Source organism: Gobio gobio (assembly GCF_949357685.1).
Source record: "Gobio gobio genome assembly, chromosome: 2".
Taxonomy (NCBI): domain Eukaryota; kingdom Metazoa; phylum Chordata; class Actinopteri; order Cypriniformes; family Gobionidae; genus Gobio; species Gobio gobio.
The window spans coordinates 63,698,413-63,713,120 of NC_137098.1; the positions used below are offsets into that span (position 1 = coordinate 63,698,413).

The 14,708-nt window shown below is 41.3% G+C and overlaps 1 protein-coding gene across 7 annotated transcripts in view; it reads left to right on the top strand.

Moving 5' to 3' along the window:
- The window catches only part of tmem88b (transmembrane protein 88 b), a 29,261-nt gene extending 19,138 nt beyond the window's left edge, over positions 1-10,123 (top strand). For 2 of the 7 annotated variants that reach the window (XR_013815964.1, XM_079809220.1), the window contains exons 1-6: positions 2,685-6,457; positions 6,575-6,710; positions 6,799-7,141; positions 7,588-8,018; positions 8,126-8,488; positions 8,639-10,123. Coding sequence is in view for 3 of the 7 variants with exons in the window: in XM_079809220.1 (XP_079665346.1) it covers positions 8,237-8,488; positions 8,639-8,974 (588 nt within the window). In the remaining 4 variants the exon portion in view is untranslated. The other 5 variants (XR_013815962.1, XR_013815965.1, XR_013815963.1 and 2 more) reach the window with 5 other exon arrangements.
- The last annotated feature ends 4,585 nt before the right edge of the window (positions 10,124-14,708 follow it).

Consider the following 14,708-nt stretch of genomic DNA (forward strand, 5'->3'; position numbering starts at 1 on the left):
AAGAAAACTAAAGTCTTTTTTGTCATTGCATGCATGCAAAACTGTTGTTGGGGACTTCTAAAACAATATTTGGAACATTTTAAATGCCATGATAGGTGCTCTTTAAGGCCTGTTCACACCGGGACGATTTTCGCACGCGTTTATCGCCGACGTTTAACGCCTCGGGACTAAACAATGGGCGCCAATGTGAGTGTCCACACCGACGCGCAAAACGCCAGGCGTAAAAGCGTAATTTTTAAAAAAACGCCTCGGGTTTGTTTTTATATTTTGACGCAGCGCGTAAAAAACTGGCCGACCAATGAGATCGGCGCTTTTGTTCACGTGCCTGGAGCTGCTGAAGTGACAGTAAAACACTCAAGACGCGCCGAAAAACGGCACGAAAAACGCTGGCGATAAGCGTGCGCGATATTCGTCCCGGTGTGTACAGGCCTTTAGCAGCTCCTCTTCTTCTTTGTCTACTTACTACTTCTTCTTCGTATCAATGTTTGCTCGGCAAGACCGATTTTGTGCTTGAGCGCCACCCAGTCGTGTTTTTCTGTCACTTCAGCAGCTCCAGGCAGGTGAACAAAAGCGCTGATCTCATAGGGCTCGGGCGCTGCGTTGCATTCTGGGACGTGGCGGCCATGTTGATGGCCTCGCGAATGTAAACATACAGCAAATCGAACGAGGAGAAGCAGAGTTGGGAGAAAGAAAAACTATGTTAAAATCCCGAAAAGGATGTGGAATTTACCGGGATACGTTAAATAGGGAAGCCAGGGACCGGTATATGGACAAAATTGGAACTATTAACGGTTTGGATTCATATGAAATTTGCAGTTCACAAATGGATGGGTTCAGGAGCTGCAGACCATGAAGCCTATGTAACGTTAACCTTTTACCTTGAAGCATTCTGCACCGTTATGTGTTCTCGGGTTGCACTACTTGCAAATAAACACTGAAAAATATCTTATTGTGTGACACTTCTTGCTTTTGCACATTATACGGTTATTGCGATTGTGTGACACTTCTTGCTTTTGCACATTATTTTGATTTAAGTATATTTATTTTGAAGATTGTGGGTATGGATGCAACAGACACTTATGGCTGTATTTAATGCACATTTATTTTATTTCAACGCTAGGGCTCATGTTTGTCAGAGCACAACATACATACACAATCTTATAGAAGAATGTCATGTCTTCGTCCTTGCTTGGCAACACCATGTGAATCGGTACTTTATCTGACAAAATAGTGTACTTGTTGCGGACGGTTACAATCACCCTTTCCACGTGAATTCGGAGGTGGGCATTTTTTCTTGTGCTCCCCACATCTCTTGCATCAGCTGACAGCGTTCTTTTGTGAAAGCAGGGATCTTTACCTCGGCACACATAAGTCCCACACTCCTTTATGTCAAAGCCGCGATCAGCCAACACCATATCCCCAGGTAACAGTTTGTCTTACAAGCGCGATCCAAGCGAGCCGACGACTCAGTTAATCCATTTTCGAACTTTTTCCCATGGCGATTATGTGATCTAGTGTTACACCCCACAATGCAGCAACGGTTTACCATGGTTTCCAATAATAACGCCAAATTAAGACACACGACTGAGAGGGAGCACGTCTATAAACAGTGCGCAGTAGTCCGAGTAGCAGCAAATGAGGCCATCAACATGGCCGCCACGCAAAGTAATGACGTCATACGCCCGAGCCCTATTGGTCGGCCAGTTTTTAACGCGCCGCGTCAAAATAAAAAAATGAACCCGAGGCGTTTTTTTTTAAATGACGCTTTTACGCCTGGCGTTTTACGCGTCGGTGTGAACACTCACATTGGCGCCCATTGTTTAGTCACGAGGCGTTAAACGTCGGCGATAAACGCGCGCGAAAATCGTCCCGGTGTGAACAGGCCTTCAGAGACTCATTCCTCCAGGGAGACCCTCCTCAGCAATGCCTACACATTCCTCCACTTACCCTAAACCCCACCAGTCAAATGTCTCTGCTTTCAGGTGCGCCCGCACGCCTCCGCCCCGTACTGCTCAGACCTGCTGAATGACGGTGGCTGCGTGGCTCTGCTGGTTGTGGGTTTCCTGCTGGTGACTCCACTCTTGGTGCTGGCCTTGGCTGCGTACTGTCGGCTGGCTCGTCACCTTCAGCTGGGCCTGTGCTTTATTCCCTACAGCCGCGCCGTCTACAAGAACCTTCCCGCTACCCAGCACCGCCTGGCGGGAGGCTGCTGTGGACAGCAATCTGGGAAAAGACAAGGGAAGGGAAAGGTGTGGGTGTAGAAGGAAAAGACTCCAGTGTTAGAGCCAGACACACCATGCTCGTCAATTTGTTATATAGCACAACTTTTTACATTTCAGTACTTGACATTTATAGGATCAATCAAATTCAATTATCCAAAAATACTGTGTATGTATTCCATGTATAACAAACACTATTCACCTCATACTATACGCACAAATCTATTAAGGCATTGTCAAACATATTTTGTTATACATTTTCTTGTAACATGTACAGTGTTATGTATTTTATCTTTTCCCTAAATATGCTACATTAAAATATCAAATAATGTAATGTCACAAAATTCACGGGCTCTTCTGCAATTTTTTCTTCTTCACAAGATTGTATTTAGACAAGAAACCAATTCCTCAAAGCCAGGGGGTCGAAAGAGATGCTACAAATGTTATGTCAATGTGGATTGAGGGCAAACACAACCGAGCTGCAAAATGAGTTATCTCTCCTGCTTTCTGAGGTAATATGAACTGTGACTTAAATCATTTTCTGAATGAATGACACTTCTACAGAAAATTGGTAAAATTGTCAGCTTGCCATGAGAGATACGAAACACACACCAACTCCTTTATCTAAACCTTTCTAATTAACCGTCGGACTCGCACGTCCGCCATGTTTGTAGTTTTTGACACTTATTTCGCGTTTGTAGTTCTAATCGAATCCTAGTCCAACGCGCAATGGGTTGTGGGAAATGTTAGCTGCAACTTCAGATTCTAACCAGAAAAAGTAGACCATCCGGTTATCATTTGAAACACTATTTTCAACATACTACGATTCAGACACACTATATTTAACAGTGTTTAGGAAAGATGATATTCCAGTTCTGTCTTTTGACCAGTAAATCAGGGAAATTATGCAGTCGAGATTCCCACATTTGGGGGACGTCAGCCCCAGCAACATGCAACGATGTAGACTGTAGACAGTTCGGGCTTCCGATTGGTCAAAAGTCTACACACTGTAGACAGTTCGGGCTTCCGATTGGTCTAAAGTCTACACACTGTAGACAGTTCGGGCTTCCGATTGGTCAAAAGTCTACATTGCCCACGGTCACTGTAGACTTTCGGCCAATCGGGTGCGCCAGAAAGTGCACATTTGCACATATACTGCCTACAAAACATTTTTGACGACCTGTCGTTCAGCGTTTGTGGTAAGTTTGTATAAATTATGTATTATAATATACACACAAGGTTAGAAAGTGAAGAAATACATTTATTTTCATTGATTTTATTTAGACAAGAAACAAATTCCTCAAAGCCAGGGGGTCGAAAGAGATGCTACAAATGTTATGTCAATGTGGATTGAGGGAAAACACAACCGAGCTGCAAAATGAGTTATCACTCCTGCTTTCTGAGGTAATATGAACTGTGACTTAAATCATTTTCTGAATGAATGACACTACAAAATTGGTAAATGTCTGCTTGCCATGAGAGATACGAAACACACACACACACACACACACACACACACACACACACACACACACACACACACACACACACACACACACACACACACACACACACACACACACACACACACACACACACACACACACACACACACCGCCCTCTAGTGTTGAAAACACAGAAGGACAAAAATACACACAACATTATCCAAGTTGAACTGTGTGAACGCCATTGTTTAATCATTAAATATAGAATATTTATAATAAGCATTTGCTATTGTATTATGTTTTAGGATATTGAGGGTTATAAGGTAAACGAGTTTTTTAATGTCTTTCAGTTATTAATTGTATCGTGATGTTGGTTATTGTGTGGGAGTTATACAGTGTTTGTTTTGTTTGTGTTTGCTGTAGCTCTTACGGTGTCTACATGAGTGTCACGAATAAAACACTAAAGGAAACATCAGTTCAAGGAGTATTCGACCATCATTCCAGTGGGTTAGCAACACTTTTGACCAGTAAATCAGGGGAGAGCGCGAACGCAGTCCCCCACCACCAGAAATTATGCAGTCGAGATTCCCACATTTGGGGAATTCAGACGTTCTCTCTAGCGAAGTGCAAAAGTCTACGTTGAACGTAGACAGTTACGGCCCGTCATTGGCCCATAGTCTACGTTCACTGTAGACTCTAGGCCAATCAGAGAAGCGAACTGTCTACGTTCAGCCGGCGAACCGTCATTGGCCCAGAGTCTACGTTCACTGTAGACTCTGGGCCAATCAGAGAAGCAAACGGTCTACGTTCAGCCGGCGAACCGTCATTGGCCCAGAGTCTACGTTCACTGTAGACTCTAGGCCAATCAGAGAAGCAAACGGTCTACGCTCAGCCGGTAGAATACGAATCAGAGCGAACAGCGAGATCGGAGTTTTAGATCGCAAGATAACAGTTTTGACAATTCAAAGGTAAGTAACAATGATATATTATCGTGTAAAACCAGATAAATACGATTTTATATGTTAAAGTCCAAGCTTAATTTGATGCGTGACTATACTTAACTATTTGTGCGCTGATATGCGAGAGCGAAGCGTCCGCTTCATTCATTAGATATTCTATATGCATTCTATGATAAAACCATGATTTCTGCACCTTTACTATGATAAAACCATGATTTCTGCACCTTTACCATGATAAAAACCATGGTTTCTGCACCTTTACTATGGTAAAACCATGATTTCTGCACCTTTACTATGATAAAACCATGGTTTCTGCACCTTTACTATGATAAAACCATGATTTCTGCAAACTGACTATAATAAAAACCATGGTTTCTGCACCTTTACTATGATAAAACCATGGTTTCTGCACCTTTACTATGATAAAACCATGGTTTCTGCAAACTGACTATAATAAAAACCATGGTTTCTGCACCTTTACTATGATAAAACCATGGTTTCTGCAAACTGACTATAATAAAAACCATGGTTTCTACACCTTTACTATGGTAAAACCATGGTTTCTGCACACTGACTATAGTAAAACCATGGTTAATTTTCATTAGGAAAGCATGTTAGTAATGCGCCCTTACTCCTTCTCAATTTTAGGCTTGGACTTTATTTCATCCCCATGACCAAATGTTTATAGATCACATTGGGTAAAATAATCGTCAATGTTTTTTTTCTTCATTAAAAATATATTTCCTCATTTAACTTTGATATTTACTCAAAAAATACGCATTTAAAGAAATCCAAATACTATAGTCCATAAATGTGTAAGTTATGTGTAATAAAGATAAGCCTTTGTTTGTGGACATATTCAGTTTCTGGTAAAATTACAACCCCAAATCAGAAAAAGTTGGGACCGTATGGAAAACGCAAATAAAAAAAGAAGTGATTTCTAAATTTACTTTGACTTGTATTTCATTGCAGACAATATGAACACAAAATATTTCATGTTTTGTCTGGTCAACTTCATGTCATTTGTAAATATGCATCCTTTCCTGTCATTCAGACCTGCAACACATTTAAAAAAAAGTTGGGACAGGAGCAATTTAGGGCCAGTAATGAGGTAAAATGGTTAAATAATGATGTGATTTGAAACAGGGGATTGTAATTATGAATTGGTACAAAAGCAGCATCCAAGAAAGGTCTAATCCTTTAGGAGCAAAGATGGGCCGATGATCGCCAGTTTGCCAACAAATACGTGAGAATTATTGAAATGTTTAAAAACAATGTTTCTCAAAGAAAGATAGGAAGAGATTTGGATATTTCACATTCAACAGTGCATAACATAATTAAAAGATTCAAGGAATCTGGAGGAATTTCAGTGCGTAAAGGACAAGGGCGCAAGCCTAAGCTGAACAACCGTGATCTCCGATCCCTCAGGCGGCACTGCCTCAAGAATCGTCATTCATCTACAAGCGATATCACCACATGGGCTCAGGACTACTTTGGCAAACCTTTGTCAAGTACCACAATACGTAGTTACATCCACACATTTTTTTATTTGCGTTTTCCATACTGTCCCAACTTTTTCTGATTTGGGGTTGTATATTTTTTGTATTGTGTTTATCATGATGATGATGATGATGATGATTATAACAGACTGTTTTCTACAGGTGTGTTTAAAATGGACCACTATTTCCAGCATTGCATATTGCAGATACAAGTGTGCCACAAGATAGGCAACAATTCCTTCTAAAGGCTTCCAAGGAGGCCAAGGCACTGGCTTCTCATAACACCTGCTACGAGAAGACCACAGCCATGGATAAAAGGACGGCTTGTGAGGAAGGTCTGTGTGAGGAATATCTTGGCACTTGAACTGTTGATGTGTTCCCACCCTTTGTTTACACAGTAGCATAGATGATTTTTTGCTCGTCATTAAAGTCATTACAATTTCTGTTTTCAGCCAAAAAGAGATGCTTTTCCGTCACCTCAACACCGTCAGAGGTGCAGTACCTTGGCCAGCTTTTTTTGAACTTTGGCAAGTATAACGGCCAAAGTTTGAAATGGCTGGTGGAGAATGATGTTGGCTACATTAAGTAGTAAGTGTGTTGCACTAAACGGAGTCAAAATGTTCATGATTTGTTCATTAGTTTTTTTATAAACAAATTATCTTATTTGATGTTTTAGTCTCCTTGATCTCCATGTCAAAGAAAGCCGCCATGCCAACAAAGCAGGCCAGGGTGACTGGGTGAAGGATCTCCTGCTGCGGTATGTGCAGCTGCTGCCACAGGTGTCCTGCCACCTCCAGATCAATGTGGACAGGGCCATTTATGGGCAGGGACGCTTCAGGTCGTTCACATTCATGGAGATGTGGCAGTGGATCAGCTGCACAAGACCCTTCAGGCAGATCCGCAGGCAGGGACGGATCACGAAAGGAGGATGGCACAGGAGGCAGTGGCTGGCGATGAAGGAGGAGGACATCTCCACCAAGTCACTGAAGCGCTTCAGGCGGTATATTCTGGATAGAGAGGTAGGTAAAGGTGACTTTAAACAGCCGTGATTGTTACTGGACATGCGATTTTAATACAAACTTTAAGAGCACAAATCTGAAATTCACTGAATCCTCCACCGAACGCCACTTCTAGCTCTTCAAGAAGAGAATCAGAAAGAGCTTTAGTGCCAGGTATATTTGCAGATACAAGGAATTTGTTTTGTTGATAGACGCTTCTTCTACAGCACAAACAGAATAACAGTGACAGGACACAGATAATAACAATAAAATTAGAACACACAATATGCAAAAAATAGGTTCATATTCTTCTTCTTTTTTATTTTTTAAGAAACTATACAAAAAAGTAGACGATGGTATGTACAGGTATGCATGTACAAATGCAAGGAAATGTAAATAAAATAATGTAAATAAGAAGTGTGGTGTGTAAAATAAATAAAGGTTAAATAAATCAAGGTTTCTTGCAGCAGCTGCCACCTCCCACTCATCATGGTCCGATGACGCTCTGGACGACACCATCTTGGTGGATGCCCTAGTCACCTTTGAGAGCCATGGGGAGCTCTTGCCCATCTCCAGCCAGCCTGTGTCCGCCGGGGGTTCCGAACAGCCGCTGCTCTCCACCAGCGTGCCAGCAACTGCAGAGCGTCCTGAGCAGTCTCCTCTGTCTACCAGCAAGAAGGCAAAGCGCAGCAAGCAGAAGAAGCCCCTACTGTCCTCGCTGCCCTCCACCTCCAGCAAGGCTGCCTCTAGTGAGCGTCCCGAGCAGCCAAAGCAGCAGACGCTTCTGCCGTCCTCAGCCACTGGTCAGTCTCCCTCTGATGCTCGCCCCGAGGAGCCACCGTCGACCTCCAACAGCCAGCCTGCGTCTGACACCACCTTGCCGCAGAGTGACTCTCCTGTAAGTGTAAAATCACAACATGCCCAAGCGATGTTAATGCATTTCACAAAATCCCAGCACATTATGGAAAATAAATAACTAAATGTGTTGTGTGTTGTGTCTTGCAGGTGGAGCTGGAAGGCTGGGTGCGGCTGTGGTTAGACTCCCATGGCATCCCATCTGCAGACATCCCCTGGCTGAAGGAGGACAGTGAGAGAGGCCTCTTTACATCCGGCCAAATGTACAAGGACATCAAGGGCGTCATTAGACGGCGGCGCGTCCTGAAGTCTGACCGGATGTGGTTTTACCCCGCCGAGCCACCCGGCTTCGTTAGTGGCAGCATCCCAACTCCACAGGCCTTTTTTCGCGGCCGTTTTTTCTTCTGGCGCCCCATCGGAGTGTGGCGGTGCTCACTGAAGTGTCCGTGTGGTGATAAGTGCTCTGGGGCCGGAGGCAACACACACCTCTCCAAGTCTGGTTACCACACCCGGGTAAGGCTGAGTCTCTTCACACCTGTGTTTAGAGTAATACATACATTAGTATTGACTACTTAACACACATGAATGTTGATCCGGGATTGATGTGTGATCTCTCCTCCCCCTTTCCTCGCTATCCCTCTTTCTCTCTCTCTGATGTTTTAGGTACGTCACATCTGCGACGTGTCCGGTTGGTACAACATGGCGACAGAGGTGGTTTCCTGCGGACCATGCCTCAAGGCTGCCAGGGGTGGAGCGAGTGGTCCCATGGGTCGATGGCTGGCATGGGACGACGTCATTCTGCAGCAGCTTAGCGAGGCTCATCGGGCCAGGTTTCCGGCCGTGCTGACTGCAAAGCGTGGGGTGGACAAAACTGTAATTCGCCTCTTGCGTGACCGCACAGAGGGCAACACCATGATTAAGGTGTGGCGGCAGGTGCAGGAGAACCACATTGAGGACTACAGTCAGAAGAAGGATCCAGCACCGGGTCTTGGTGGATGACCCATTGCTGTGCAAGGCAGGCATCCCTCTCTCAAAAATAAACACTAAAACTGTGAGGGACTTCATCCGCCAGCAGGAGAGGCTGGTGAACCTGCACGCCATTAGGCAGCCAGTCGTCATCTCCAAGCGCACCTCAGTGTCGTCTGAAGAGCTGCCTCCTGCCCCGCACCAGCCTGCCATCCTCCCTCCACCTGACTACCCTGTGATGGAGTACATCACCACGCCCAGCACAGCCGGCACAAAAGTGTTGAAGGGACGGACCAACATCCTGGTGGCGACGCCACAGCCTCCTCCACAGCCACCACTGCCTCTGCCGATGAGGAGAATCCCGCCACCTCCACCATCACCAGGCCTGTGCTGCCCTTCGACTCCTGGTCTGCGGGCTCCTCATCCACGCAGCCCATGCTGCCTGCTGGTCAGGCGTCCATCCCAGTCGCTCCGCCTGTGCCCATCAGGCCAGCTGTTCTGCCTCTGGACAGAACCCTGTGGTAGGATCGTCGTGGTCTCGATCCACACAGTACAAGAGGAAGCTGGCAGACCACCCCACAGGGCGTTAAGCTGACGAGGGTGCAGCATCTCCCGACCTGCAAGGCATGCGGGCAAAAAATCCAGGGATACCAAAAATACAAAAAAAAAGACATTTTGCCCTGCGATAAACCGTTCAGCCTCCAATGAACTGGAGAACAGAGCATTCACAAACTATGAACATTTTGTCTCTGTTGTGGATGGACTGGAGGAGTGAACGGCTGGCCTGTTGTAAATAGTGTAAATAGTTCTTGTGGACAAGTTTTACTATTCTACGTTCTGTGTGTTGTGGTCACCTTTAGTTCTCGGCACTGTTGCCCTATTAAGCCTCCTCTAACACGGCACATTTAGTTCATTCTTCAAAATATCTCTTGTGTTAAACAGAAGAAAGAAACTTGTGTAGGTTTGGAACAATTTGAGTAAATGTCCCTTTAATATATTCTATTCTATGGTGAAGATTTGTTTTATCATTAAAAAGTGTCATGTGTACAAGTTACATGTGTATATATTCACAATGTTTAACTAAAAGGTTTACGTTGCTTTTATTGAAAAAGGTTTGTATTGATTATTACGTAATATGTTCTCTTTTATGTAACTTAATAAAGTGATCACTTATTTTATCGTTAAAAAGTGTCCTTTTATTTATATGAATTAGGCAACTTTTGAATGATTACATCAAATCAAACTTTCATCATCATTGTAAAGGAACAACTACATGGTGCTAATATATATTAAATAATGAACATCCACAGTAAACTGATATAGATACTGTACATTATTGGTGTGGAAAATTTGGGTACATAGGAAAATGAATTATAACATTAGGTTATACACTGTACAATAAAGCAACCACAATGAAAAGTTATTTGTTAGTCAAATGAATATACTAGTATATACTCATGCAAGTAAGTAAACGACAATCATTTACATTTTAACAATTTACTTCACAATCAGTTGACATACTATTATTAGAAATGAACCAATAGATGCCGTCGACTTCATCATCATAGCAGCTCGAATAGATGAAGGTCATTGACTGGAGAGTCTGTAAAGTAAACACAACATTCCCACGTGCTTTATCGTAGACTATTGACCAATCACGTTCACCATCAAAAAGCACTACGCTTCGGCAGCCCCAGCAACATGCAACGATGTAGACTGTAGACAGTTCGGCCTTCCGATTGGTCTAAAGTCTACACACTGTAGACAGTTCGGCCTTCCGATTGGTCTAAAGTCTACACACTGTAGACAGTTCGGCCTTCCGATTGGTCTAAAGTCTACACACTGTAGACAGTTCGGCCTTCCGATTGGTCTAAAGTCTACACACTGTAGACAGTTCGGCCTTCCGATTGGCCAAAAGTCTACATTGCCCACGGTCACTGTAGACTTTCGGCCAATCGAGTGCGCCAGAAAGTGCACATTTGCACATAAACTGCCTACAAAACATTTTTGACGACCTGTCGTTCAGCGTTTGTGGTAAGTTTGTATTAATTATGTATTATAATATACACACAAGGTTAGAAAGTGAAGAAATACATTTATTTTCATTGATTTTATTTAGACAAGAAACCAATTCCTCAAAGCCAGGGGGTCGAAAGAGATGCTACAAATGTTATGTCAATGTGGATTGAGGGAAAACACAACCGAGCTGCAAAATGAGTTATCACTCCTGCTTTCTGAGGTAATATGAACTGTGACTTAAATCATTTTCTGAATGAATGACACTACAAAATTGGTAAATGTCTGCTTGCCATGAGAGATACGAAACACACACACACACACACACACACACACACACACACACACACACACACACACACACACACACACACACACACACACACACACACACACACACACACACACACACACACACACACACACACACACACACACACACACACACACACACACACACACACACACACACACACACACACACACACACACACACACACACACACACACAGCACCCTCTAGTGTTGAAAACACAGAAGGACAAAAATACACAACTTTTTATTTTTTTTATTTTTTTAATTGAAACAACAGTAGGGGAATACAAAGACATTTGAATATATAAAACAAATCAAATGTATCATATTAAAATTCAATCATTTTTCTAATACATTAAGTATCCTTTTCAACAGCTTAGATGTCTTAACAGCTTTTCGATTGTTCTGTATTGATGTTAGGGAGTCATAAAAAATCTTCAAATCAGTGGAAAATAGTCTACCATTTGGTACAGTCGATATACATTTTGCTTTATGTATATGATATTTCCCTAATAGAATAAGAAGTTTAATTATATTATCCATTTCCAATAAACCAGTATCACAATCCATAAACAATACCATTACATCAGTTATAGTGACAAATTTATAAAATACGTCAAAAAGAACATTAGAAACTTGGGACCAAAATAATCTGGTATAATTACAGTTGAAAAACAAGTGTACAATTGTTTCTGTTTCTTGTTTACAAAAACTACATAAAGGCGAAAACCCTTCTTTAAATGTACTAATAAAATTGTTACATGGATAATATCTATTTATCTATTTTTAAAGTGGGTTTCTTTGACTTTGTTAGGAATTACAAATTGATTTATATCTGACCACAAATTCTGAAAAACAAGGGAGTGATAATCCTGTTTCCACCTCACCATTGCCTTAGGTGAAACACTTTTTTCTTTGATTAATATTTTTCTGATATACATATTATTCAATTTTTTTTATCACAAATGGAAAGGCCCTCAACAGTCAGAGCAGGAAGAGAACCAATTACAGGATTATACATCTTTTCGTTTTTTATAAGATAGAGTAATTTTGGTGAGATACAATGAATTAGTTTTAAATACTCTTTAAAAGAAATATTTGTCCCAAGATAATTAACTAAATCATTATAATTGTATAAGTCACCTGACTGATTTATTAAATCTGTAACAAAAATTAAAAATTAAGCCTTTGTTAAACCAATCGTTCCAAAAAATTGTTTTGTTTTTAAATAATATATATATTGGTTGTTCCAAATTACACAGGAATGGGGAGAGAAATTATGCTTGTAGACTAATTTCCAGGCATTCAAAGCTTGTTTGTGAAAATTGGACAACTTAATTGGGAGTTTAGTGCATTTAAAATCACAGGTAAGTAGAAAATTAAGACCACCACATTCTTTGAAAATTAAATTGGGAATAAAAAACCATGGAAAGTTGTTATCACAAAGACAGTGCTTGATCCAGTTAATTTTAAATATATTATTGATAGTGTCAAAATCTAAAGCATTTAGTCCTCCTTCTGATAAACTTCTGATTATAGTTTTCCTTTTAATATACTCTGTCTTGCCTCTCCAGATAAATTTAAATACAATTTTATCAACTGCGGCACACATTTTAGAATCCACATAAAGAGATAATGCAGGATATACAAGTCTGGAGATCCCTTCAGCCTTGGAAATCAATACACGCCCTTGAATAGATACATTTCTTTGGAGCCAACAGTTAAAAATATATATCTTGTTTTTAGTAATCTCTGCGAAAAATTCTCTGTGATTCTCTCTGAGGCTGATTTACTAATTACAATAGCCAAGTATCTAACTATCTGTTTAACCTGTATTCCAGATATGCATGAGTCTTCTAGTTGGTGTAGAGCCATAATCTCACTCTTAGATTGATTCACAGAGCATCAGAGAATAATTCATAAATCATAAATGCCTCCATAATCACAGGGACCTGATCTTTGTTTTTCAAAAATAAACAAGTGTCATCAGCAAGTTGACTTATAGTTAAAGTGAAATCTCCTATCTCAATACCTCTAACTTGAGAGCAATGCAGAGTGTAAAGATTTAATGTTTCAGCTGCTAATAAAAATAAAAAAGGGGAAATAGGACATCCCTGTCTAATGCCTCTTTGGATAACAAAACGAGAAGATGTACCACCAGATAAGGAAACACTACTTGAAATATTATTATAGAATGTGTGCATCATATTCTTAAAGGTTGGGCCAAAACCAAAGTAATTAAGGGAATGGGAATGGGCGGCTAAAAAAAACACCGCGGGAATCGGCGGGATAGGGAGGTTGCCTAACGACATGATGGAGAAGATGTCAATAGATGATGTAGAAAAGAACCTCAAACGAGGTATTTATAGCACAAAACCTAAGCAAGGAAAGTCTGACATTTGGAGAAGTTTCTCAATTGTTTTGGTAGGCAAAATCATGCGGTATAACGTTATATGTCTCCACATATTGCGCAGCTGGCAAATAGCTACTTGATCATACCTCACCAAAAACGCTCAGCACTCCCTGCAGGTCAAGTTGACTGTCTGGGTTTTTTTGACAAACAATACATAGAAGTTTAGTGAGTGGAAATGGATTGTTTCTAAATGTCCGTTTGCTATTTTGTGTTCACATTACGTTCTGTTGAAGCATGTTTTCTCAGGTTTCCTTTCAGTCGGTCACGTTCGACGGAATTGGGATCTGTTTTTTGTTTCTCAATCTGTTTTTCTGTTTTGCAAAGCAGTCTATTTTTATGTGCAAAGTTTTTGATAAAAACGAAATTATATTTGAATGTATTTGTCTTTTTTTTTTTGGACATGCAGGCCAGGGAAACGAAACAAACAACCCCATGAATCTCTTTAATAATATCAATACAAATACGTGTTCTTTTTTTTCCCTGCGGGACATGAGAAGACACAAAATCAATGCATCTCTATTATTGTGCGGGAATAAATTTTCAGAGTTTTGCGGGAGCGGGCGGGAGTGTAACACATACGTTGCGGGAGCGGGCGGTAATGGTCAGAAATTCTGCGGAAGCGGGATGAAGAAAACAGTCCCGCGCAGGGCTCTAGTTCCCAGTGCATTAACTAATGTTAACAAGATTTTAATAATGCATTAGTAAATGTTGAAATTAACATTAACAAAGATTAATAAACGCTTTCTAATGACCATTATTCTAAAGTGTTACCCATATCTTCACAAAAATTCATAATGTTGTTGTAGATGTAATGTGGATAACATTGAATAAACATCTTTTCGGTTAGACACTGATAATTAAATCACACAACTCCTTTATCTAAACCGTCGGACTCATACGTCCGCCATGTTTGTAGTTTTTGACTCTTCAGTCGGGTTGTAGTTTTATTCGAATCCTCGTCCAAAAGAGCAATAGATTGCGGGAAAAAATTAGCCGTTACACAAATCTGAACTTCAGATTTTAA